Source organism: Protopterus annectens, chromosome 2.part0, assembly GCF_019279795.1.
Source record: "Protopterus annectens isolate FY-2018-M chromosome 2.part0, PAN1.0, whole genome shotgun sequence".
In the NCBI taxonomy this organism is placed as follows: domain Eukaryota; kingdom Metazoa; phylum Chordata; order Ceratodontiformes; family Protopteridae; genus Protopterus; species Protopterus annectens.
Window position 1 is genome coordinate 1072630710 of NC_056728.1, and position 23784 is coordinate 1072654493.

Below are 23784 nucleotides of genomic sequence, written 5' to 3' on the forward strand. Positions count from 1 at the left end.
GGTGACCAGAGGTGATGTTATTCTATAACCAGCACTGAAATTATTTTTTTTTAGATATTAGTGAGAGATATGGTGGTACTCTTGCAGCGGCACTCACTTTTCGGAGCCTGACAAGAAAGATCTCTCACATATATCTCACACAACCGAACACCTCATCTTGTCTTCCTGTAGTAAGCAACTTAGCACTTGTCATCTTGCCTTGTTGTAGTAAATAACTAATCCTTTAGTTAGGAAAATATAGTGACATTAGTTAAGTATTTTTTTCTGCATCTGTGTGAATCTGTCCAACTGTGTTATTTTTTTATATTTCCTGTGACTGAAACTGTGGTGTTTATTTTAACTAGATAGTCAATATTCTCATGTTTTCTATGTTACTATTTATTATTAAATATTTCTATATCTTTCATTGTGGTTGTTTTTTAGAGAATAATTTTGACATCTTAAGAGTACTTATGTCATTTTAATGACACTGTGGCCACTACTGAAAGTCTTGCTGCATTGGTCAAATTCTACCATTTGTATTCGTATTAATTTTATTACTCAGTATAATTGTGTACCCTTGTAAGAGCCTTGCAGTAGCTGACTGGTGGCAGCATAATTATCTTATAGTCTGGGCAGAGGAAGCACAGATTGTAAATCTGTGCCAGTCTTTCCCAGGTGTGTGTGTGTGTGTGTGTGTGTGTGTGTCAGTTGCTTGGAACAGGGGCACAGTGGTCCAAAGTGGTTAGTGTGGAGTCTTGTTTGGGGCCAGGAAAGGTGAGAGAGTCCAGCCCCAGGTCTGGAGTGTGCCCCCTTTGTACTCTTAAGGGAAATTGTGCTTAGTGCGGAGACTTTTATCTGGAAATGCTGTGTATATCCATCTTTGTTTCCTAGTGGCCATCCCTCACCAGTATCAGTGGTGAGGATTGAGGCTCCTTGATTACTGTACCGGAGTAGTGACTGTCACACTTAGTAATAAGAATTAGCTGTGGAAATAGGTGTATGCAAGATAAAATGCGACTCGTATAAAATGTTAAATGTATAAAATTAAATTAGGATGGCTTACAACAGTAATGGCTGTGATGATGAGAGGTATAGCCAGCTATGCCAGGAGAAATAGGACAGTGGATGTGCAACATATGCCAGCATAGCTAGTTGGAATTTTGTAAAGAATTAGATGTCATTTGTATATTAAACCGATTTGTACATATGCTTGTGTTGAAAGCTGTAGCAATAGTGGGTCCTGACTGTATTGTAACTGATTAAATGTATATCTTTTAATAGAGGATGCTGGAAGAGAAGTAGTAATCTCAGTCCAGCTACCTTTGAAAAAAAAATAGTAAGAAATTAAGTTACTTAATGTAGGTCATAAAGATTGTATCTTGCAGTTCTGATTGCAGCCAGAGACAACATGTCTGGGCAAACAAGTAGTAGGAAGTCTTCTGTATTGTCTCTAGCAGGGAACTAATTGCTACTCTGGAAGTGTGGAAGCAAGCTCTATGTGTGTGTATTATTGACACACGTGCTAAATCCTGGCAGTGTCTAGGCAAGGGGGTAGCATGGGAACTTGATGACTAGATGTATGTGATGTCATTCTGTAATCCATCACTAAAATTATATTTTAATACTAGATTAGACTGAAGCCTCAGGCCACTCTGTTTTTGGAACCTGAAAAATAAGGACCCCTTACCTACTTCATCTTGCCTTGCTCTAGTAAGTGAATCTGGGAATAGTAATTTTTTAGATCTGTCAGGAAAAATAGAGTGAGATTAGTTGGGTACTGTTTTCTATATGTGTGAATCTATTCATCTGTGTTATTTTAATATTTCCTGTGATGAAACTCTGCTGTTTATTGTAATTAGATATTTAGTATTTTCATGCTCTTTTATTATTAACTATATTTAAACTTTTCATTGTAGCTGGCCTCTTAGAGAATGTTTTAAACTTTGAGAAGACTTGCATCTATTTGGTGACACTGTGGCCACTCCTGAAAGCCTTACAGCATTGGCCAAACACTCATTTGTATTTTAATTTCACTCAGTATAATTGGGTACCCTTGTAAGAGCCTTAGAGTAGCTGGCTTTGGAGTGTCTGGTGGCAGTGCAACTATGTTGTAGTCTAGGCAGAAGGGGGGGGGGTGTATATATATATATATATATATATATATATATATATATATATATGTGTGTGTATATATATATATATATATATATATATATATATATATATATATAATGTATATATATATGTGTGTGTGTGTGTGAGAAAATCATGTCTCAAAGAGTGTGCGTTTCAGCTGCTTGGACCAGGGACATGAAGCAGTGGTTTCACAGAGAGAGAGTGATGGAGGTCTTGGCTTGGATACTCAGTGGAGGACTCAACTCTGTAGCTGTGCCAGTGGGGATATGAAGAAAGAGGAAAAAACAGCCCCAGGACTGAGTGTGTTCCCTGTTTGCTCTTAAGGGAAATTGTGCTTAATGCAGAGAGCTGTATCTGGAAATACTGGGTGTATCCCATTTTTAATCCAAATCCCTCTCCAGTGCAAGTGGTGAGGATTCACGCTACTTGATTACTGGCATAGAATGGGGATATCACAATGGCTATGAAGTAAAGAGCCATGTGGCAATTATTAGTGGCAGGCGTTGAGATGAGAAAAGCTTGTGTAATTTATACTCAAGCCTTATGGTAGTGTTTATAGCTATATGAATAAGAGGAGGTTTTATCTTGCTTCTAATAAATTTTGTGGGATCTGGGTACAAAAAGATTTTTTTCAAAGACAGGCAAAGAAAAAACAAGTGCACCCAAAATAATTTGCATATTGAATATGAATGTTAACTATTTTTTTGCATTATTAAAGTGGAAAGAGTTGGTACTGTGTTCTTATGTCTCTAAGCACTGAGGCAAAAATGCAAGTAAAACTTTTGGTAGAAATTGCTCAGAAGAAAAACAGAATATTAATTTTAATGACACATGGATAGCGTGTAATATTTTGTTAAATATATTTACTCAACTGGGGAGCAGTGGTATTGAAAAGAAAACCTTTACATATAGTTGATATAACCTGACTACTGGGCAGAATCATTTGATGTTCATCGTGTTTCACTGTTGCAGTCCTTACAAAATGGGTTATCTGGCTCCCGGTAGCCCACAGTCGGCCAGTGCATGGTATATGATGTCGGCTGCCCTCTGATTAGGCCTGACATCAGGACATCGGGTACAAAAGAAGGCAGCCGACGCCACTTCATCAGTCTTTTTTGCAGCGGAGCCCAAAGCAGAAGCATTTTGCATGAGTGCCAATCGGCAGAGTACCTTCTTTTTGTATTCCGACTGCTTAGTTGAAGACATCCTCAGATAAGTACCCCATTGGGGACCCTCTTTTCTTGCTTTAACGAATGTCAGAGAAAGTTAATAACTGTCTTGCCTTTGGAAAACAGATTCTGCACCATATCCTATTGTATTACTTGTTTGGGCCTTGAGCACAACGTCCCTAAGTGTGTTCTCTATGCTTCTTTCAACCCACGTACCATACGCCGCAGAGCTAGGATTTCGTTCAAGCATTTCAGAGTTTGGCCTAAGTTCGTTGGTATGGCGTCTTCTGGTCTCCCGACTTCAGATGTTTCTAAGAAGCACAAGGATAAGGACTGCGACAGGCTTAGGGTCAAATTAGCTGACGACATCCCTGTTAAGTTGGTTGTTGGCCTAGCAGTAGTCGGTGAGGTGCTTTCTTTGCCCCTGCAGTCCGCGGATGTTCAACAGCAGGCATCTGTGGAGACCTTTTCTGAGTCCTCCATACCGCAGGCTTCCACTTCGTCTTCTGACCTTCTGCCAGTCGCCACCTCTGATGGATCCAGAGCCGCTAAACAGGCGCTGGCTTCTGAGGCCTCTTTTCTCCGCCCGGAGACCAGATCCAGACCGACCTTGGTTCAGACTTCTGCAGTGGCTAGGCCTCCCGAGTCTCTCCGACTTTCTAGCAGACCATCCTGCCGAAAATCTACTCCTAAGCAGGCGTCGGCCTCCCCTCAAATGCCTCAGGCTCAGATGGTTAAAATGGGTAGTGATCTGTTGACCCTTATCAAGGGCTCTCAGCCACCTCCTTCTAAAAGGATTAGGGAATTTTCCCCAGAAGCTTTCTCTGCCTCAGACTCTGAGGTTTCCAGCAACTCTGCTGATGAAGAGGGAAACTCTCTACTTTTTTCTGGTTTTGAGGATTCTGATGCAGAAGACTCCATCCTGTCTGCCTTTCCTCCAGAAGATTTTTCTTTTGAAGATACTCTGAATACTCTTAGGGAGCATTTCAAATGGGAAAGTCAGGATTATCCTCAGTCCAAGAAACGGATTAGGGAATTTTTGGATTTGCCACAGCATAAGCCTTTGGCTATCCCTCCGGTTTTGGAGGCTGTTGATAATGTTTTCATGGAGAATTCTTTGACTCCTAATTCTGTTCCTCCTGCTCCTAGAAAGCCTGACCGGTATTAGAGTTCCTTTTCAAGAATCTACTACTGATCCAGAGTTTATTTCTCAGGGCCCTAAGAGCGTTAAAGCCATGGTCGCTAAAAATCCCGTTCCTTCTGACAGGGAATCTAGGGCCCTGGAAAGATGGGGTAAAAAGGTTTATACTTCTTCCACCCTGGCTATTAGGTCTGTTAATTGTCTTTTTCGTATACTTAAGTATCAGCAGCATACTTTGGAGGCTATTAAGACAAAAATTGCTGGTGTTCCTTCCCTGATGGAGAGTAAGGACATGCATGATTTATTGAATTCTGCCACTCTTGTCACTAAACATTCTCTACATTGTGGTTTCGACACTTTGGAGGCTTCTTGCAGGGCAGCAGCCACTGGTTCTGTCATTAGAAGACATGCTTGGCTCAGGGAACAGCCCCTTTCTGAACCTGTCTAGTCTAAATTACTGGATGTGCCTTTGCACAAGGACAGTCTTTTTGGTAGCAATGCAGAAGAGGTGTTGAAAAAGTTGGAGGATAAGGCCAAATCTATGCAAACTGTTAAGGACTTTCTGCAAGTTCAGCCTCCTCGTTTTAGTAGACATTACCCTTCTAAGAATTGAACTTTTCCTGACCCTAGTAAACAGAGTCACACTAGGTCTAGGGGTTACAGGTCTTCTAGGGGACAGACGTCCACCCCTCAAAAGGCTAAGCACTGGCAGGCTTCCTCTTCAAAATCGGGGAGTTCTAAGCAAACTTCCCAAAATAAGCATTCCCAATGACTCCGGCCTTCCCCTGCCTGCCTCTGCGGGCCCAGGGTTTCCTTTGGGGGGAAGGTTAGCAATGTTTGCAAATGTCTGGTTCACCATCACAGACGACAAATGGGTGCTCAAAATAGTATCCCAAGGCTACAAGTTCTCCTTTCACACCTTCCCTGTCCACCAAGGATGCCCACATATCCCCCCAAATCAAAGGGCAGAAGCAGAAAAAGTTTCTTCTTTACTAAACCTGGGAGCAATCGAGCCAGTTCCTGCACTTCAGATAGGCCAGAGTTTCTACTCAAGGCTTTTCCTGGTTCCCAATAAAGGGGGCACCTGGCGCCCTATTCTGGATTTGTCCATTCTAAACACTTTTCTGGTTATTCCCATATTCAAAATGCTCACTCTTCAGCAGTTGCTGCCAGTGCTGGGCAAGGATTCCTGGCTGGTGACTTTGGATCTCAAAGAAGCTTATCTGCACATCCCAATAAGGGAAAGCTGCAGGCAGTTCCTTCGCTTCAGGGCGGGGAACAGGCACTTCCAATTCTCTGCACTGCCCTTTGGCTTATCTACTGCTCCCAGAGCTTTTACCGAATGCCTGGCTCCAGTCATTGCTTTTTGCAGGGAAAGAAACATTCAAATTTATCCTTAATTGGGCGATTGTCTTATTCAGCAGGCAAACTCTCCAGAGCAACTTCTAAAGGATTTGGACTTTGTAAAGAACCTTCTCACCTCTTTGGGCTACACCATCAATGAAAAGAAGTCGAAATTGGTACCCACCAGGGAGATTGTATTCCTGGGAGGGAGCCTGAACACAGCCGCCCAGATGGTATTCCTTCCTCAAGAGAAACAAGTGGATCTTTCGAATTACTTCAAAAATTTGGCAAGCATGACCCAGCTCTCTGCAAGGCAATTCCTGCAAGCCCTGGGATTCATGGCTTCATGTATTCTGGTGATTCCATTGCCAGACTGCATATGAGGAAAATACAGTGGTACCTTAAAAACCTTTGGTGTCAACACACTCTGGATTTAGACTCGATACTTCCTCTGATTCCCTGCCTGCAGACTGAGTTCCTTTGGTGTGCAACGGCCTGTGCACAGAACAAAGGCCTGCCTTTCTGTCCACCTCCTGCCAGCCAGACTCTCACCACCGATGCCTCGGACTACGCTTGGGGAGCACATCTAGGGGGCAGATGCATTCAGGGGACTTGGAACTCTCAACAGGTTCATTTGCACATAAATCTGAAGGAATTCATGGCAGTCCAACAGGCCTTAATGGCTTTCAAACATCTTCTCTCTCCCCTGGTTCTCTTCTGGTCAGGACAGACAACACCACAATCATGTGGTACATCAACAAGCAGGGAGGGACACACTCCTTACCACCAGTGCAGACAAAGCATGATACTATGGTCCGTAGCAGCTTCTGTGGGCATTCATCTGATAGCTCAGTTTCTTCCAGGAAGGCTCAACACCTTGGCAGACCAGTTGAGCAGGCAGGTCCTGGATCCTCACGAGTGGCAACTAAACAAGACCATCTGTCGCATCATTCAGCATTGGGGCACTCCCCAGGTGGATCTAGTCTCATCTCCAACCAACCGCCTTCTTCCAACCTATTGTACCAGGGATCATCACAGCAAAGCTTGGAAAGTGGATGCTCTGTCCTTCCCCTGGACACAGCTCTCGATCTATGCATTCCCTCCTCTGTCTCTTCTTCCCAGAGTGCTGTTAAAGATAAGGGATGAAAAACGAAGGGCCATCATCATAGCTCCAGACTGGCCCAGACAACATTGGTATCCACTACTTCGCATTCTCTCCCAGTCTCGGCCTTGGCATCCTTCCCCTAATACCAGATCTCTTGGTTTGGGGGAAGGGGGATACTGCATCCTCATCTTCAGACTCTGCATTTGGCAGCTTGGCTCATAATTTAAACCTTTCCCAACAAGTGATTGAGGTCCTTTGTGAGGCCAGGAGGCCTAGCACTAGGAAATCTTACACAGGTAAGTGGAAAAGATTCTCCATTTGGATGCAGACTAGAGGGGAAGCCCCTTCTCAACCTACTCTTCCTTTTATTCTTGACTATCTGACAGGCTTGCTTAATGGTGAACTTTCCTTTTCTTCTATCAAAATCCATGCTTCAGCTATTTCTGCTCATTGTTCCTTTAAGCATCCCTTTTTCTCTCATCCCTTGATGAAGCAGTTCCTCAGGGGAGCTAGCAAGTTAAAGCCTCTCATAAGTACACCAACTCCTGCCTGGGATCTCAATTTTGTATTTGAGAAACTTACTCTGCCTCCTTTTGAATCATCTGCCTCAGCAGACCTGAAGTTTCTCTCCTGGAAAACTGCCTTTCTTTTGGTTATTACTTCAGCTATTAGAGTTTCTGAGCTGCAGGCCTTAATGGCAGTAGAGCCTTTTATCATCTTCCATATGGATCGGGTTTCTCTTCAAAATAATCCCTCCTTTATGCCTAAGGTGGTTTCTAGCCTGACTCTTAACCAGTCTATCCACCTGCCCACTTTCTTTCCTAATCCTCAGAATAAAGGGGAAAGGTTACTGCATTCCCTGGATGTGCATAGTCAGCTTAGATTTTACCTGGAGAGGACTAAATCTTTTCGAAAGTCGTATCAGTTGTTGGTCAGTTTTGCTCCTGGAGTTCAGGGCAAAGCTATTTCAAAACAGAACATTTCTAAGTGGATTTCTCATTGTATTCACTTTTGCTACTTACAGCATGACAAGGTTCATCCTCCGAGTATTAGGACCCATTCTACTAGGGCAGCCTCTACCTCAACAGCTTTTTAAAGAGATGTACCTACTAGGGACATACTGGAAGCAGCTACATGGACTTCTGTCCACACTTTCACTAAACATTACAATTTAACCTTGTTTTCTAAGTCCAGGGCTGGTTTTGCCACTGCAGTGTTGCTGGGCATTCTTACCAACCCTTAAACAGTGGGTGTTCCTTCTCCAGTTTTTTTTTTTTTTTTTTCCCTGGGCTTTGGGAATCAACCCATTTTATAAGGACTGCAGCAGTGAAACACAATGAACATAGTACAGTTGTGTACACTTACCATAAATGTAGATGTTTGAGTGTATTCACTGTTGCAGTCCTGGTTTCCCCCCTTCCATCCCCCTTTTTTCCTAGGGCACAGACTGGATTTTCCTTTCCTGGTCTAACCTTTTTTGGGGGGCTCCTGACAGTTAAGGCAATAAAAACTGAGGAAATGGCGTCGGCTGCCTTCTTTTGTACCTGACGTCAGGCCTAATCCAAGGGCAGCCGGCGTCATATACCAAGGACTTTGGTATTCTTGGCCGACTGTGAGCTAGTGGGAGCCGGGTAACCCATTTTGTAAGGACTGCAACAGTGAATACACTCTAACATCTACATTTATGGTAAGTGTACACAACTGTACTGTCAAAAGTATCTTGGGTAGTCTGCAGTGGTGGCATGGAAGGATAAAGCCCTGACTGTAGTCCAGGCGACCCACATTCAAATAGTATCTCTGCTAGTTGATGACATAGGCAAGGAAGATGAGCATGTCCATCTTGTGGGGTGGGGGGGGATGTGCAGTCAAGGGCACACATGCACATGCTGGACTCCCTAGGGGATACAGTAACGCACTGACCTTAAAATAATACTATGTTAATAACACAGATATATTTCAATTAGAGGCCATTTAGAAGTAATTTTGATTGTGGTGAGCGGGCACAAGTTGAGAGCTAGCTATACAGTGAAAAATCTCCCGAGAAAGCCTGGTAACAAAAGTTGTGAAGATTGTCATCTTGTAGTTAGTTATGTTCTCCATTATGGGGAGTCTGTCTCTTGCCGTCTCATTTGCTAATGTGCAGGAGGTTAAAACTTCAACATGTTTTAAAATCAGCAATAAATTAAAAGAAATGCTGGAAAGAAGTCAGCAGAGACAGAAATACTGTTAAGATAGAAAGTACAGAAGATTGCTAGATTTACAGGTTGGAGATGATGTAAGAATGCAGAAGCCTTGGGAAACCTTGCAACCTGAAGCAGAAGTAGTTTGTAAAAGGATGAACTGAGAAACCAAGATATATTTTTTTGGTTGAGAGGAAGGCTGTAAAGCTGTATTGAAGAACTCACCAACATTTGGTAAGACAAGCATACTGAATTCCACGGAAGATGAGCAGTTAGAAGTGTTGCAACCTGTGTTGTCATCAGAAAAATTTAAAATAAGGACTTGAATTGTGATTGCTAAAAGCTGCGGGTGGTGCTGCTCAAGCTGTCTCTCTAAAGAAAAGTTTGTTCAGCAAGAGATTTTGCCAAAGGGAAGACCAGACTTTGAGTGAGCTGTCTTATTAAATATTCCAGGTATGGAAGATGATTTGAGAATCCAGACGGAGAGGTATGGGCAGTTAGAGATTTAGTCATGACACTCAAGACTGAAAAGCTGCATTTACAGAAATGTCTTTTAAATGTATCCATATAATTTTCTTTTTTTAAAACAGATTTATTAAATGTTCACATTTAGAGCAGTGACATAGATATGCGTGCGTTAACAGAAAACAAAATAAACCATAGTAATAATTTTCATTATTTTCATGCATTGTACATGTGTTCTTTTTAACAATTGTCATTCACTTCAATAGTATATCATCATCATCATCTTTCGGCTTTTCCCGTTAGGGGTCGCCACAGCGGATCATCTCTTTCCATTTCTTCCTGTCCTCTGCATCTTTCTGTCACACCAACCGCCTGCATGTCCTCTCTCACCACATCCATTGCGCCATAAATCATGTGGCAGAATTTTTACGCCGGATGCCCTTCTTGACGCAACCCTCGCCATTTATCCGGGCTTGGGACCGGCACAAAGAAATGCACTCAATTCCCTCCTTCCGTAAAACCTCAACTTCTCCTGAACATTATTCTGCATTCTTTGTTTCCTTGAATTCCAGCCATTTTATCTGCTTTACAGTATCCAGTAGTTCTGTTACAGTTGATTTTGATTTCCATTTCCTAGTAATTTCTTTTTTGGCAACTAATAGCATTAAACTTATTAATGTCGTACTATCTCTGGCCAATTCAGATCTTATATCCCAGCTAAAAAGAATCATTTACTTTGTTATAACAATTTGCTGCTCAAGCATTTCTGACCATGTATTCTGCAGGGATTTTTTAAAATCTGCCAACTCATTACATTCCCAAAAACATGTTCCCATTTATGTTTGTTTCACATCACATCTCCAGCATTTGCTGTGTACCTGAGGAAAACTTCTCTGAAATCTGCTTAGGTCTAAAATACCTGAGCAACAAAGCAAATATCCTAAACCTTCTGGACTTTGTTGCATACTTAAGTCATACAGATGTCACACATTGTTCCTTTGTAAATTCCCTTTCCAGTCTCTCTTACCAACCTTTTCTAACCTCCTCTGATTGGTTCTTATAGTTGCCATGCAATATTTTATATACCCTGCTAAATATACCTTTTTTAACATTAGCAGCTTCTGTTCGACACTCATCTAAAAACTCTTGCCAGAGCTGGCCTTTCAGTTAGCACTCCCTTATCTCCTCTTTGCCTATACTCTTCTTTCAATCATTGGTAGTGAAGGCAGTCTCTAACCCACAGTCAAAACCTGTGCTTGGCCTCATCTCACTCTCCTACCTAACCTTTGTAGTTACTTGCTCACAATTTCTTGGTTCCTTTTCTGATTTTCTCCAGTAAATTACAGCCCCATTTTTGCCTATATTCTATTACTCCTGCTTGGTGTCATAAGCCCTATTGATAATTTTTTCTTCAGATCTTAGAATGGAATGTTTTCTGTTTTGTGAATATATTTTGCATGGTTGCTGTTATTCTCCTTAAGGACCTCTGTCCAAAATCCTACTCTCTCCTTATGTTTAGAAGTCCCCCCCCCAACCCATTTCATCATCATCATCATTCTTCTCCACTTTGGTTTATAATCCTTTGATGTTCCTCATGTTTCACTGTTGCAGTGATCACACTTGGGATATCTGCCTGCAGGTAGCCCTCAGTCGGCCCGAATACCAGAGACTTGGTATTTCTGCGTTGGTTGCTGTTGCTCCTAGACTGATGTCAGGTTGTCAGGGGTATAAAAACAGGCAGCCGACGCCATTACATTAGTCTTTCTTGCCAAGGAGCCCGAAGCAGAAGCAGTTTGCATGAGTGCCGGTTAGCCGCTACCTGAGTTTTCGTTTACGAATTGAATCATCCTGAAGTCTTCTGAAGCTAAGTACCCCGTTGGGATCCTTTTTTCTTGCTCTAACCAATGTCAGAAATAAGTTAACAATTGTCTTGCCTGTGGAAAGCAAATTCCACACTGAGATTTTCGTTCTTACTGCGTCACCTGTTTAGGCCCAGACCACGATGTACCTTCTGTCGTTCTTCTCCACTTTGGTTTATAATCCCTTGTTTATGTTGTATATATGACCCTTAACTTTGTATATGTAAAGCTTTTCTTCAAATCAGGTAATCCTAAATTAACTTGTTCTATGGTGAGAATCAACTTATCCAATTTAATTCTTGCCCTTCCCCTCCCCCATTAAATTCCTTCAACTCTTTATTAACTTTGACCCACAACTTCTACCTGGTTGATAAAAGTACTCTGAGCCTGTATAGAAAATCAAGGTACAAGAAACATTTTCACTGCTTGTATCTTACTATCCTTAACCATAATCAGTTGCTTCCAGCTTTTTAAATTTTGTACTATCTTTTATTTAATTTCTTCCCACATATTTTAACTGCCATAAAAGCCCATGACGTACGTACGTACACACTTTTTATTTATTTGACATTTGTTTGCAGAGAAAATCTGACTTTGATAATATCCCAAAGGCACAAGGAAAAAAGCTTAACATTTTGTTGACATATGGCTACAGTTAAATAATGAAGTCCTTACAAAACCTAATACATAAGAACATCATATTAACCAAGTAAAATTCACAACTTCAGTTACAGTCCATTGAGATGACACTGAGTACACACTGGTACAGATATGAGTGGATAAAATAGCCTAGGTAAAACTGTATCTGCTCTTTATGTAAGAGTTAGATTGACTATGTTTAGACAGAAGGAATTAATAAAAGTATGTTGGGGAGGGGTGGGACTAGTTCAGTCTGGGGTAGAGCAGGAACAGAGCCAAATCTTATTTAGGTTGTGTTTTAATAGGAGGCTAGAGGAAGATCTAATTTGCAGAGAGATAGCATTCCATTTTTTAGCAACGGAGTATGCGTACAGACTCTGGGCAGAGGATTTGTGGGGTTCATGTATGCTTTGATGATGATCATTAATTTGAAGTAGATTGTTAGGATGATAGGAATGTGTTCACACACACACACACACACACACACACACACACACACACACACACACACACACTCACTCAAACAAAGTTAAATATACTAATTCCAGGGTCACACAGACATGAAGAAAAGGGAAAAGCCCAAGAAATTATGTAACAGTCGATTTTATGAATTTCGACCATTATGTAATTCAACCAACTGCACTACCAATGAAAAACACCAAAACAGGAGATAAACTGCATGCAGGGATAACTTGTATAGCACTTGTATACACTTACACACACTCCCTATATACGTACGTGTGTGTATATGTGTATACATAGGTGTGTGTGTGTATACATATATATATATATAAATATAACACACACACACAGGGGAAGAGGGGGAGAATTGAGTACAAGATGAATAGTTAAGTCAGGTTTCATGGTGTCTCACTTCACTCAGAGTGATTCAGTGAAACTTGATTCATTGAACCTCTAGGATGGGCTTTATTATTTTAATCCTCAGAGAGGCAAACCATGCCTTTCCTATTCCAAACATTTGATGACTCAAGCTTGATGATCTGTGGCTCATTGACCCCCCACCCCACAGACACATACACAAAACTACCTTTCTCTTCCTCCTTCACCAGTCTCGCAGTTTAGCATTCAAAATGGCATCAAAATCTGGTACTTGTACGTACTACGCTGAATGGTGACACAGCAAAGCAAATCCATGCACTTGCATATTTATCCCCTGCAAGTAATTGAACCTGTATAATCCGCTGTAATGCTGTCTTTTTCCAGATTAAAAAAAAATCTTCATAAGTGTTTGTATCCTAAATGATGTGTACCCTTATAAACTTTCAAAAGAAGCCAAATGCTTAACCAAGATGGCAAGAAGATACCTGCTTCAAGTCTGATTAAAGGCCTAATGAAGGTTAGTTCTGTCCAGTTTGTCTCTGTTCTGTTATAAACCATTCCGATCAACCCACAGATATCATACCTACTAAACAATGCATACTTCTTAAGGGTAACAACAAGTTTAGTAAAAACAAATCTGCATGGGCTTTTTTTCATAGTCCCCTTTTTCCAGCTTAATGAGTGTTTCACAACTGACCCATTTTATATTATCTGCAATGAATACCCATCTTAAAGTAAGGTACAGATTTTTGAGAGTTTGACATTTATAGCTGGTAACTTCTTGTTATCCAGCTTATGCATTCTGCTTCTCTTAAACGGTTGATAATAGATAGCATTTAAAAACAAACCCTTGTGAATGAAGATGGCTTTCTTCCAAGTTTGAAAAACAGAGCTCTTTAGGGCTGATTATATAGGTTTGTTTATTTGCAGGACAGAAGTAATACAAATACATAGATCTGTTTTTCTATGTCACCATTCACCGTAGTGCATACAAAGTAAAAGACTTTATTGCCACTTCTCTGACTGCTAAGCCATGAGACTGGTGAATGAGACAGAGTAAGATAATTGTGTGTTTGTGTGTGTGTGTCTGTGTGTGTATTAGTTGTGTTCTTCAGGAATGTTGCACTTAAACATTACTTTTGGTGAGACCTTCATGTAACTTATGTCTTTATTTTGCTTGCCTGGGACTACAAACAACACAGATGTTATTTTTATTGGCAGCTTTAAGATCTGAGTTGAGTTTCTTAATTTTAAAACTTAACTGAAACATGTGGCCATGCCTGTCAACCTCTTAGAGCAAAAATGTGGACAAAGCCACACATAATGGGAGGACAAAGGCCCAAAAATAGGGACACATTTTAAATATTGCTCTTACAAACTTAGAAAGTTGATAGTCTTAACAGGTTTTGCATTAACATTGATTTTTTGAAGGATATGAGGTCTGAAACTTAAATGTCTTCTATTATTTTCTGACCTCAGCCTTCAATGATTTCCCGGTGATTTGCCAGAAAACCACAATTTTATGAGAAGCAGGCCAAAAATACGAGGCAAAAATCTGGACATTCTGCAAAAGTCTGGACAGTTTAGAGGTATGTGTGTGGCTTTTTATTTTATAGAATTTTTTTTTTTCCTTTTCCTAGGTTTTTTTTGACACCTCATTTGCAAAGCGATTGCAACTTGTATTTATGAAGGCAATTATTTTGTTAATTAGTTTGTTACACTCTCTTCCTGTGATTATCAGGCTTGTTTGCTTAGTTTCACCAAGATACATGCCTTATTTTTATTTTACTTTTTATATTCCTTTAGGATATTTGTTTTTGCAGTTTCTTACCTTGCAAATAAATTTGAGGCATTCTAGGTGTAAGTACTTGGGTTTGTATCACTTCAGCAAAAATTCAGTTCAGCGAACGGCATTTTAGGTTCACGTACATTGAACATGCTGTTTGTCGAACTGTTCATACGGAGATTGCTGTGCAGTGAAAATCGTGAAATTTGCCCTTTCCTCACTGTAGTGCAATCTTGGAGTTGGTGTATATAATTAGCAGGGGCAGTCCCCCACAAGAGCAGATTTAGAATTTAGATGAACAGCATTTCCGATGAAATGCCATTAATTGAACTGTCACTTTGTTGATGTGATATAGACCCAAGTACTTCATGAATGATGAAAGTGATGACAGCTATTTGTTAGTTGTAGCTATGAAGTATGATGACAGCTATTTGTTAGTTGTAGCTATGAAGTATGTTGCTTATAATGTTATGAGGATCACCTCTGTTTACATCAAAAAGAACAAACTGTTTTGGGGCTTCACACCAGTTCCTTGGATTTATAATTTCATGTTAGCAATCAAAATATGCTCTCTAAAGTCAACAAACTAAGGCTGGCCAAGAAGATTTAATTGATTTGTTAAATGGGCTAGCCAGACATTAAATGTTATGTCATTACTGCCTTGAAAAATGTTACAGCCTTTAAAATATGTTTATATATCATGTAAGTAAGCAGTATGTTGCAGTCTGTTAGCTAAAGTGTAAAAGTTTTTGTGGACCTTGGTATAAACAAAAATAATTTGTCTGACTTGCTTCTAACTCATTTTCTTTTTTGAATTTTATGCTGTGGAAAAAAAAAGGCTAAGAAACATCAAGCTTTTCTGGAAGAGACGTATGGGGGCAGCATGAGAGAACTGGAGCTTCTCTTGGACAGCTTTGCAGTGTCAGGCATGCGGAAATCAGGTTAGTTGAAGGTATAAAATGACAGATGCATCTGTCAGTGTTCCAAAAGTCATTTCATTCTGGGAGGTCTGCAGATGCCTCTGCAGTGCCTCCTCTCAACATGCTCTGATTTGATGACATGATAAGAGCAGTCCTCACAGCAGTCAAGTGGTCAGCCTGGCTGAGAAAGGGTGACGGAATGCAGACCTGCTGTTGTCAGCCTCGAACTCTTATTTAAAAGTACCAGGGTCAATATCATTGGACAGGAAAGGGCTTACTTGCTGGGCTGTAAATCCAAGTGAGACAGGGTTCTTACAGTCCACCTGCAAGGGGAACAGATGTTTTCACTGAACTGAGCCAAATTCTCTGATAACCTTCAGCAAACTTGGAGGTCACATGTACATAAGCCATAAAAAGGTTATACAGGACAGCACAGTATATTATGTCACATTATACAAAAAATGATAATTAAAAAAAAACACACACTGCTTTGTTCTTTGGTATCTGTTAATATTCATGTTATTACAATATTCTCAATTAGTCTTTTAATCTGTTGTTTGCTATAAATGTGTGCTTATGTGGTCATTGATTCATTTATCATTTTAGGGTTATAGTAATCTAAGAATCCGATCAGTGATGAAAGAATTAGCTGTCTCTCTTGAAGTTGTTAGCCTTTTATGCATATATTTTTCTTGTATTGTTCATTTTAATACATTGAAAGTTTTTTTGTTTTGTAAATTATTTTGAATTACTTTATATAATTATTTTTTACTTTATCTTTTCTAGATGAGGTCTGAACTGTATGTATTGTAAGCAGCTGCATTTGCAAGGGTAGTATATATAATGATAGTTCTTACTTTTTACTAAAATGTTATGATTTATAGAAAGTCACCTTAAATTTTTTAGACTTGGGCCTTGTGATATTGCATTTACTTTTGTGGTTAATAGCAAAACACCCCATACAAAGTCCTTTGTACTACATTATATGCTGTGTCTTTTCTTGTGATTTCTTTTGTTTTTCTGTAGGCATGGATAAATCTTATATTTTAATCCAAAAGCAGGCATGCACACTTTTAGCTCATTGTGTGATAGTTTACTAATTTCATACTATATTTGTCCCAGCAGTAATGCTGATGTACTACAACAGTACTTTGGGAGGGGCAGTTTGGCATATGACTTAGTAGGAGTGAGCTGTCAGAGCTTATTTTGCATGGCTGGCATGGTAAAGGCTTGGACACCATAACGGACATCTTGGAAGTTTACAAAACATTCATTCTCCTATATTTGTTTTATTCAAGGCTTGTGAGGAAGGACTCTGAGCCTTTTCCTTGTTTGGATGTCACAGGACACAGATAAACAAAAGCCACATTTCTGTGGACAGTTTAGAAGGTTTGCTAATCTATCTGTACGCAGAGAAAACTTTCAAATTCTGTCTCGTTTGGTTTAACAGCAGGGAAGTATAGTGTGCAGGACAGGATGCCATTACAGACATCCTGACTTCAAAAAGATGCCTTGTTAGCAAATTCTATCAGTACACAAATCCATAACTCTTGGCTGATTTGAATCTGTATTCTAAATTTTATTATAATATTTTTTCTTGTATTTTTCCAAAAGGTATGCACCATGACATTACATTTTGCTCACTTGTTCTTTCTGGATGTTTACAAAATTTCTTTCTGGAGTGTATGCCATAGAGCTGTTTGATGGTGATGCAGCCTTGTACAGTTTGGTGTCAGAAGCATTTTTCTGCTGTAAAATAACAATCCCCGGAGTAAGAGTCAAGCAACATGGAAAGGGAAGCTGTCATTTCATTCCTAAGAGATCGGGATTTTCCACTATGCTGCTGCCACTAGTGTTGAAGTGCTGCAGGTGAATAAGTGTAGGAAGGGAATTAAATAACTAGATAAGATGTACTTGATGATTTTAATTTTAATTAGTCTCCATCTATAGTTTGTCCCCCCTTTCATTCCACATTTTCACGGAGCCAGGGATTCCCGAATTAGCAAGAACCCTATGGCACATTTATTCTTGTCCAGAAAGCCTCCATGAGCCAAATGCTCACTGAGAGAGTTGAGTGCTAAGGAGTAAGTCGCCTTTGCTAGTTCTTTGGGGCAGCCTGCCATTTCCAAGATGGGGTACCCCTTTACCGTCCGATGTGGAAGCTCTTACAAGCTCTGCTGTAGCTGCCCTCTGAAGGTTTCTGTAGGCTCACAGAACAACTGGCACACGGTAGCTTGGGTTTGACAGACGTGAGCCCCATGGGGTTGATACCTAGTGCTCCAGCTAGATGTTACCCATTTGGCAAGCCAGAGCTGCCAACCCCCACCCCAGATGAGTGAGCAGGTAGCGACCACTCACTGCCATCCTCCCCTGCCCGAGCCACTATTTGAACATGAGACACCTGCGACATAATCAAAACATTATCCCTGAATGGAAGAGTGGCTTTTTTTTCATTGAGTTTTGATAAGTTGTTCTGACTTGAGCAAAAATAAACTTAAAAGACAGGAATTGTAATGTACCTGTAGGTTGTGTGAAGTCAGAAGTAAAAAGTATAGGTGAGGGGCTTCCCCAGCAGGTTTGTGTGGTGTGCTTGCCCTCATGTAAGCTACCTTTTTTCAGGTGATTGGATGATTTACCTTGAAATACTCTGTTTCAGTTAACCATCGTATAAGTGTTGCGTCAGTTGTGTGAGTGAATGAGATCCTCATGCTACACCCATTGCATGCCCATTTACTGGAACATACTGGGGGAAATATACACAGATATAAAGGCTAGATGCTTACAAAAAATCCTCACCCTTTTGCAGTAATTAACTCTACAGTTCCTTTTACACAATGTTCAAGGCAGGTTATCCTCTGACAGAGGGCAAAAAAAGAAGAAAAATATTTTTTAAAAAATTAGTTAATAGTCCATTGGCATAACAATTCTGTTCTTTTTTAGTTTTATTAGTTATCACAAACAACAGTATGACAAGCTAGAGACACTGTGACAAGTCAGTTGATTTTTTCAGTATCTCTGACATTTTTCATTTGCCTCTTTGAAGACATGTACCCTTTACTGCTTTGTCTATCCCCACAAACTGCATATTCTTACCTTGAGGGCATGACAGCTTGGATAGAGTTTGGGTATTGTTTAGGAGTGTAGTTTTGACTGCAGAATTCTGCCAGCTATACTTATACCCTTCTTTGGAATGGGCTAATGTAATTTATCAAAAACAATGGAAATGATGAAGCATACACTTGGTATGTGAAAGCACTAACCTTTTATATATGACCAGTTTTAAATATCTTGATTTTAGTTTTTGATGTTCTGATAAATATTTTATGTTGCCTTTGCCGTGTTTTCATGCAGTTTAGTTGTTTTGGTGCATTTCTTTGGAATGCTATTGGTTTACTTTGTGCAACACTTTTTACGTTTCTGCTAATGTAATCTACTCCATGTGAGTGTCCTGTTGTGAAACATTCTCAAGAAAACAGAAATGCAAAATGAAAAAAATATATATGTGCAGGCAGCTGCTGCAGAACATTCACTTTCCTCACTTTGCTGGCAGCTGCATGTCTGCATACGAGTAGATTCATTTTGATTGTATTGATATTTTCTTTGTGTAATGTTTCCAGCATGGATGACTTCATAGTGCAGTCATTGTCTTACTCTATATCTGGTCTTTTCACATCAGTGGCGCTAGTATGACTTAATTTGTTTGTTGGTTGTTGCATCCAGCCCAGAATGAAATTGCTTATGCTGTAATAACTAGATAAGTGAACTGGTCTGATGTGGACCTTTTTACAGACCAGACCATTTAGAGTAAGAAATCCATCCAGCTTGTTTTTGTAATGTAGGAGAAAAAGAGAATATCCAGATAAAATTATTGGAAGAACATGTACTTGTTTACCAGAGGTCAGCAGTGAACTCTAAACTTTGAGGCACAAACCTTGAAATCTGTGGTTAGTAGAATCTGTGGGCAACAGAAAATCTTAAAGAAGGAATGATTCAGATGTTTCATCTGCTTTGGAGTAAATTATTTTTAATATACAATTAGATTTCTAGAGCACTGTAACTTAAGCATTTATTCATTCCCTACTGAAAATTTAAGAATTTTGAAGTGAAAATACGGCATTCATTTTTAATATACCTGCAAAATAACTGTGAGAACTAGATTGACACTTAACTAAATAGTCCGACTTTTTAAATTGTCGGTGCCTCATATCTGAATTTACTATTTTAATGAACTTTGTTCTTTTTTTTAACACCTTTATTAAATTTATCATGCAAGACACAGGCAAGCATACAATGACAGTAAAGAAAACAAACCATTTTAGCATTTTTATGTTAAAATACAGTATACCCTGCATGTATTTTCTTTGCTACATTCATCAGTTTAACGTTACAGAAAAATAGAATTTCTGCCTTCCCTTAAACCTCGCTCTTCCTCCTCCTGAACATTATTATGCATGTATTGTTTCAATGTTGCCCAGTTTCATCATGTTCAGCAGATAGTTCTTGGATCCAATCTCGAAGATGGTCTCAGCACTTCCAAACTCGTGGAACTGGGACTCTTGACTCCACCCGTTACACAATGCCCTACTGTCCTCCTCCTAGCTTCAGATCTTATTTGCCACCATTGAGGATGCTTGTGAATCTTGGGACTTTATTCTCCTAGTTCAAAACTTCTACAATAAGTAGAATTGTATTCTACTTTTCTATTCCCCGTACTCTGTAGTTGAATATTATAGATAATATGACAGTTTCTAGTTAGTATTTAGTCAGTAGAACCCCGTTATACTTTGCTTTTTTCTGATTTTGTGGTTTAGTCTCCTAAATTCTTTCTCAATATATTTACATTTATATGTTGTTTGTAGTAGCTGCTGTTATAGTTCTTGCTCTTGGTAAAGTGATTTATCTTACAGTTTACAATGTCAGAAAAAAGTTTTAAGATGTGTGCCCAATGTGGACACAAAATTCCCTGCCAAGATCCACACCAGTTATGTATTCATTGTCTGGGGGTAGCCCATTTGGACTTAAGAGTGTGATATTTGCAAATCGTTCATTTCCAAGGCACTCCAAAGTCATCACAACAAGCTAATTCTGAAAGGATTTTTGCCCAAGCAGTTGGCTAAGGTCAGCCCTTCTCCTTCTAAGTCTTCTGGAAAAGAAATAGAGAAAAAAGAGAGAGAAAGAAAGAGTCAAGTCAGGCTCCAGAAAAGATAGAAGAATCTAGTAAAAAATGGTAAGCAAGTCATCTGATCCGACCATCGAGCCTTTCACCACAAGAGAAAGTCTCAGACAATAACAGTTCCTCAGATCTGGATGTCTCATCCATCTCCGAGATTTTCTTCGCAGCAGATTAGCCCTCTGCTTTATTAGCCAATTTAAAGGGAATCTAGACATTACAGACTTCTTTCGATAGCCTTCTTGAGGTAAGTTCTTTCAGCCAGAAGTCTCCCAGAAGCAGATGTCGACAGGATGATGATAAGGGTTCTGAGACAACAGATACAGTTGGGGGTCATCCCAGGTCCGTCTTTCAAGTCGGATCTGAGAATGGTTCCTACCACCCCACCCCATCTTAGATTCTGTTGTCAGCCACTGTCAAGTTGACAGCTTTTGAATCTGGTTGCCCCTGGAGTGGTGCCTAGCCTGCAATCCAAGTGTTTTCTTGGCCTCGTCCCACTCTGTTATCTTTAATGCTTGAGTTATTTGCTCCAAATATATTGGTTCCTTTGCCAGGTTTCTTCAGTAAATTCTAGCCTCCTCTTGCCTATTTTCTGTATCCCTACTTGCTGTCATCCCTATTGGCAAAATCTCTTTTCTCCATTTTCTTATTGGCTTAGTTCTTAGAATACTTTCTGCTACTTTATGAATATAATATTCTGTATGGTTGTTGTTATTCTTCTTAAGAATATGGATCTAAAATCTCACTCTCTCTCTCGCTCTCTTTCTTGAACTGCCCCCTTGCTTCAACATCATCCCTTTCCATTTTGAATTATAACCTTCTACTTGTATTATATATACCATCCGCGGTGGTGCAGCGGTAGCTTTGTTGCCTCACAGCAAGAGGTTCTCGGCTAGAGTGCCTTCTGTGTGGAGTCTGCATGTCCTCCCTGCAGTTGAGTGGCCTCTGAAAGACATGTGTGAATGGGCGTGCCTTCGCTGAAGATTGGGTATTGGGCTGGCAACTCGGCACCATAAAAGTCTACTGCCAGTCATTAGAGGACCGGAGTTCCGTTGTGACGACCCCTAACCGGGAAAAGCCGAAAAGACAAACAAACTTGTGTTATATATACAAGTCTTAACTGTGTAGCTCTAAATATTCTTTCAAATCAGGTAAACGTAAACCACCTTATCCTTTTAGAAGGATCAACTTATCCCACTTAACTCTTGCCCTCTCCTTCCCAAATAGATTAGTTCAATATCTTTTTAAATGTCACCCCAGATATCCTTAGCTGCCATACTAGAATCTTTTTTTAATCCATACTCCTAAATATTTAATCTCATGTCCCCATAAATATGGGTATTGCTAAACAAATTTGTGTGTGGGTACATAATTTACAGCTATAACCTTTGTTTTATCTTCATTAGTTTTACATCCTGAAAAGACTTGAAAACTTGAAGCACTGAGATATCATTTTCTGGATTTATCAGGTACAAAATATCTTCTGCAAATAAAGCCAACTTTTTGATTACATACCAATGATATTCTTGTATTTCTGAGTCCCTTTTTTTGCCAGTGGCTCTGAATATAAAGCAGATAACTAAGCGGAAAGAGGACATCCCTGCCTAGTTCATTTGCTCAAACAGATTATCTGAGAGGAACCATACCACTTTAATTCATGTCTTTCATACTTCATATATCCTTCTAATTAACCTTTTTATTGTATCACGGAATGCAAATGCTTCCAGTGCCCTACTCATAAAATCCCAGCTTACTCTGTCAAATGCTTTCTCTGCATCAAAACCAACCAACAGAGACAGTTTCTCACATTCTTTTCCCCTCTAGATCATCATTGTTCTGTTAATGTTGTCAAATATTTGCCTCCCCTCCACAAAACTACATTGATCCATCAATTTTGGCAACATCTTCACCATTCTTTTAGCTAGTATAGACATAAACACTTTACAAGTGTGGTTTAAAATTGATGGGTCTGAATAGTTTTTGCCATCTCTTGATACCACAGCTTTCTTCCAAGATGTTGGTGCTTCCCCTTCTTTAAAATACTGTTAAATTCTTCCAGATCTTTATTACTTTCTTCCCTCCTAATTTCGACTATGTTCCCGGAGATGTCTTGAAGACTGGTTATACTTCACTGTTTTTATCTCATCATTTCCTGTCTTAACTATTAGTTGTTGAGCTTCATCTTACTCTAACCTTGGCATAATTAAAACTTTTATAAATATTTCCACTTGTACTTTTTCTTGATTTCCACATTTTTTTGCTTTTCTGGAATATCTCTAAAACCTCTACAGGATCTTTTGTTATTTTTCTTGTTTTAGATTTCCTAAGTTTGATGGCAGCCCTTTCAAGATTCTGTTGCCTAAGTCATTGTGATAAAAGTTTTTGTGCTTATTATTAAAAAAATAGTTGCTTAACTGTAATCTTTCTAAAGTCATGCATATTTTCCAGATTCTCCCTTATTTTCTCTTTAGTACTATACATTTGCTTCTACTCCTCCTCTTCTTCTGTGAGATTCCCCTTATTCTGCAATACTTTAACCTTTGTCAGCTCCTCTAATTAATTTCTATTACTTAATGTCTTTCTCATTTATTTCGACCCTTTTTCTAAACTCCATTTTTATTTTATCCCAGTAGCTAGCTATAAATTCTGAATATATTTCTCTTTTCCCTAATAACTGCCAAATAATTTCCACTACCCATTCCTTAAATTCCTCTCTTTTTAACAGGTAGGTGAGAAAGTGCCAGTGTCTTATTTTTAGTTCATCACCCTGCATTTTTACCTTAGTTTATATTGGTGCATGATCAGAAATAGTTATTGGATATATGTCAAAGCTTTCAATTAAATGCTTGTGCTCCTTTGAAATATAATTTCTATCTTGCCTAGCCTAGTTATTGTACCTTGGAGAATAATATGCAAATTCTCTCTCAGTTCCTACTACTGAATTCATATCTTCCATACCAAATATTTTCATAAAGTTCTACAGAAATCTAACTTCTACATCCCCCTGATACATCCTCACTATTGCAAATCAAATTCCAGTCCCCACCT

General features: G+C 39.5%; 1 protein-coding gene across 3 annotated transcripts in view; it reads left to right on the forward strand.

Annotated features, from left to right (window-relative positions):
- CCDC171 (coiled-coil domain containing 171) overlaps window positions 1–23784 on the forward strand; it is a 3960104-nt gene that overhangs the window by 1185210 nt on the left and 2751110 nt on the right. For all 3 annotated transcript variants that reach the window (XM_044061288.1, XM_044061289.1, XM_044061290.1), the window contains exon 10: window positions 15485–15587. In XM_044061288.1, the coding sequence (XP_043917223.1) occupies window positions 15485–15587 (103 nt within the window). The remainder of the gene's footprint in view (window positions 1–15484; window positions 15588–23784) is intronic.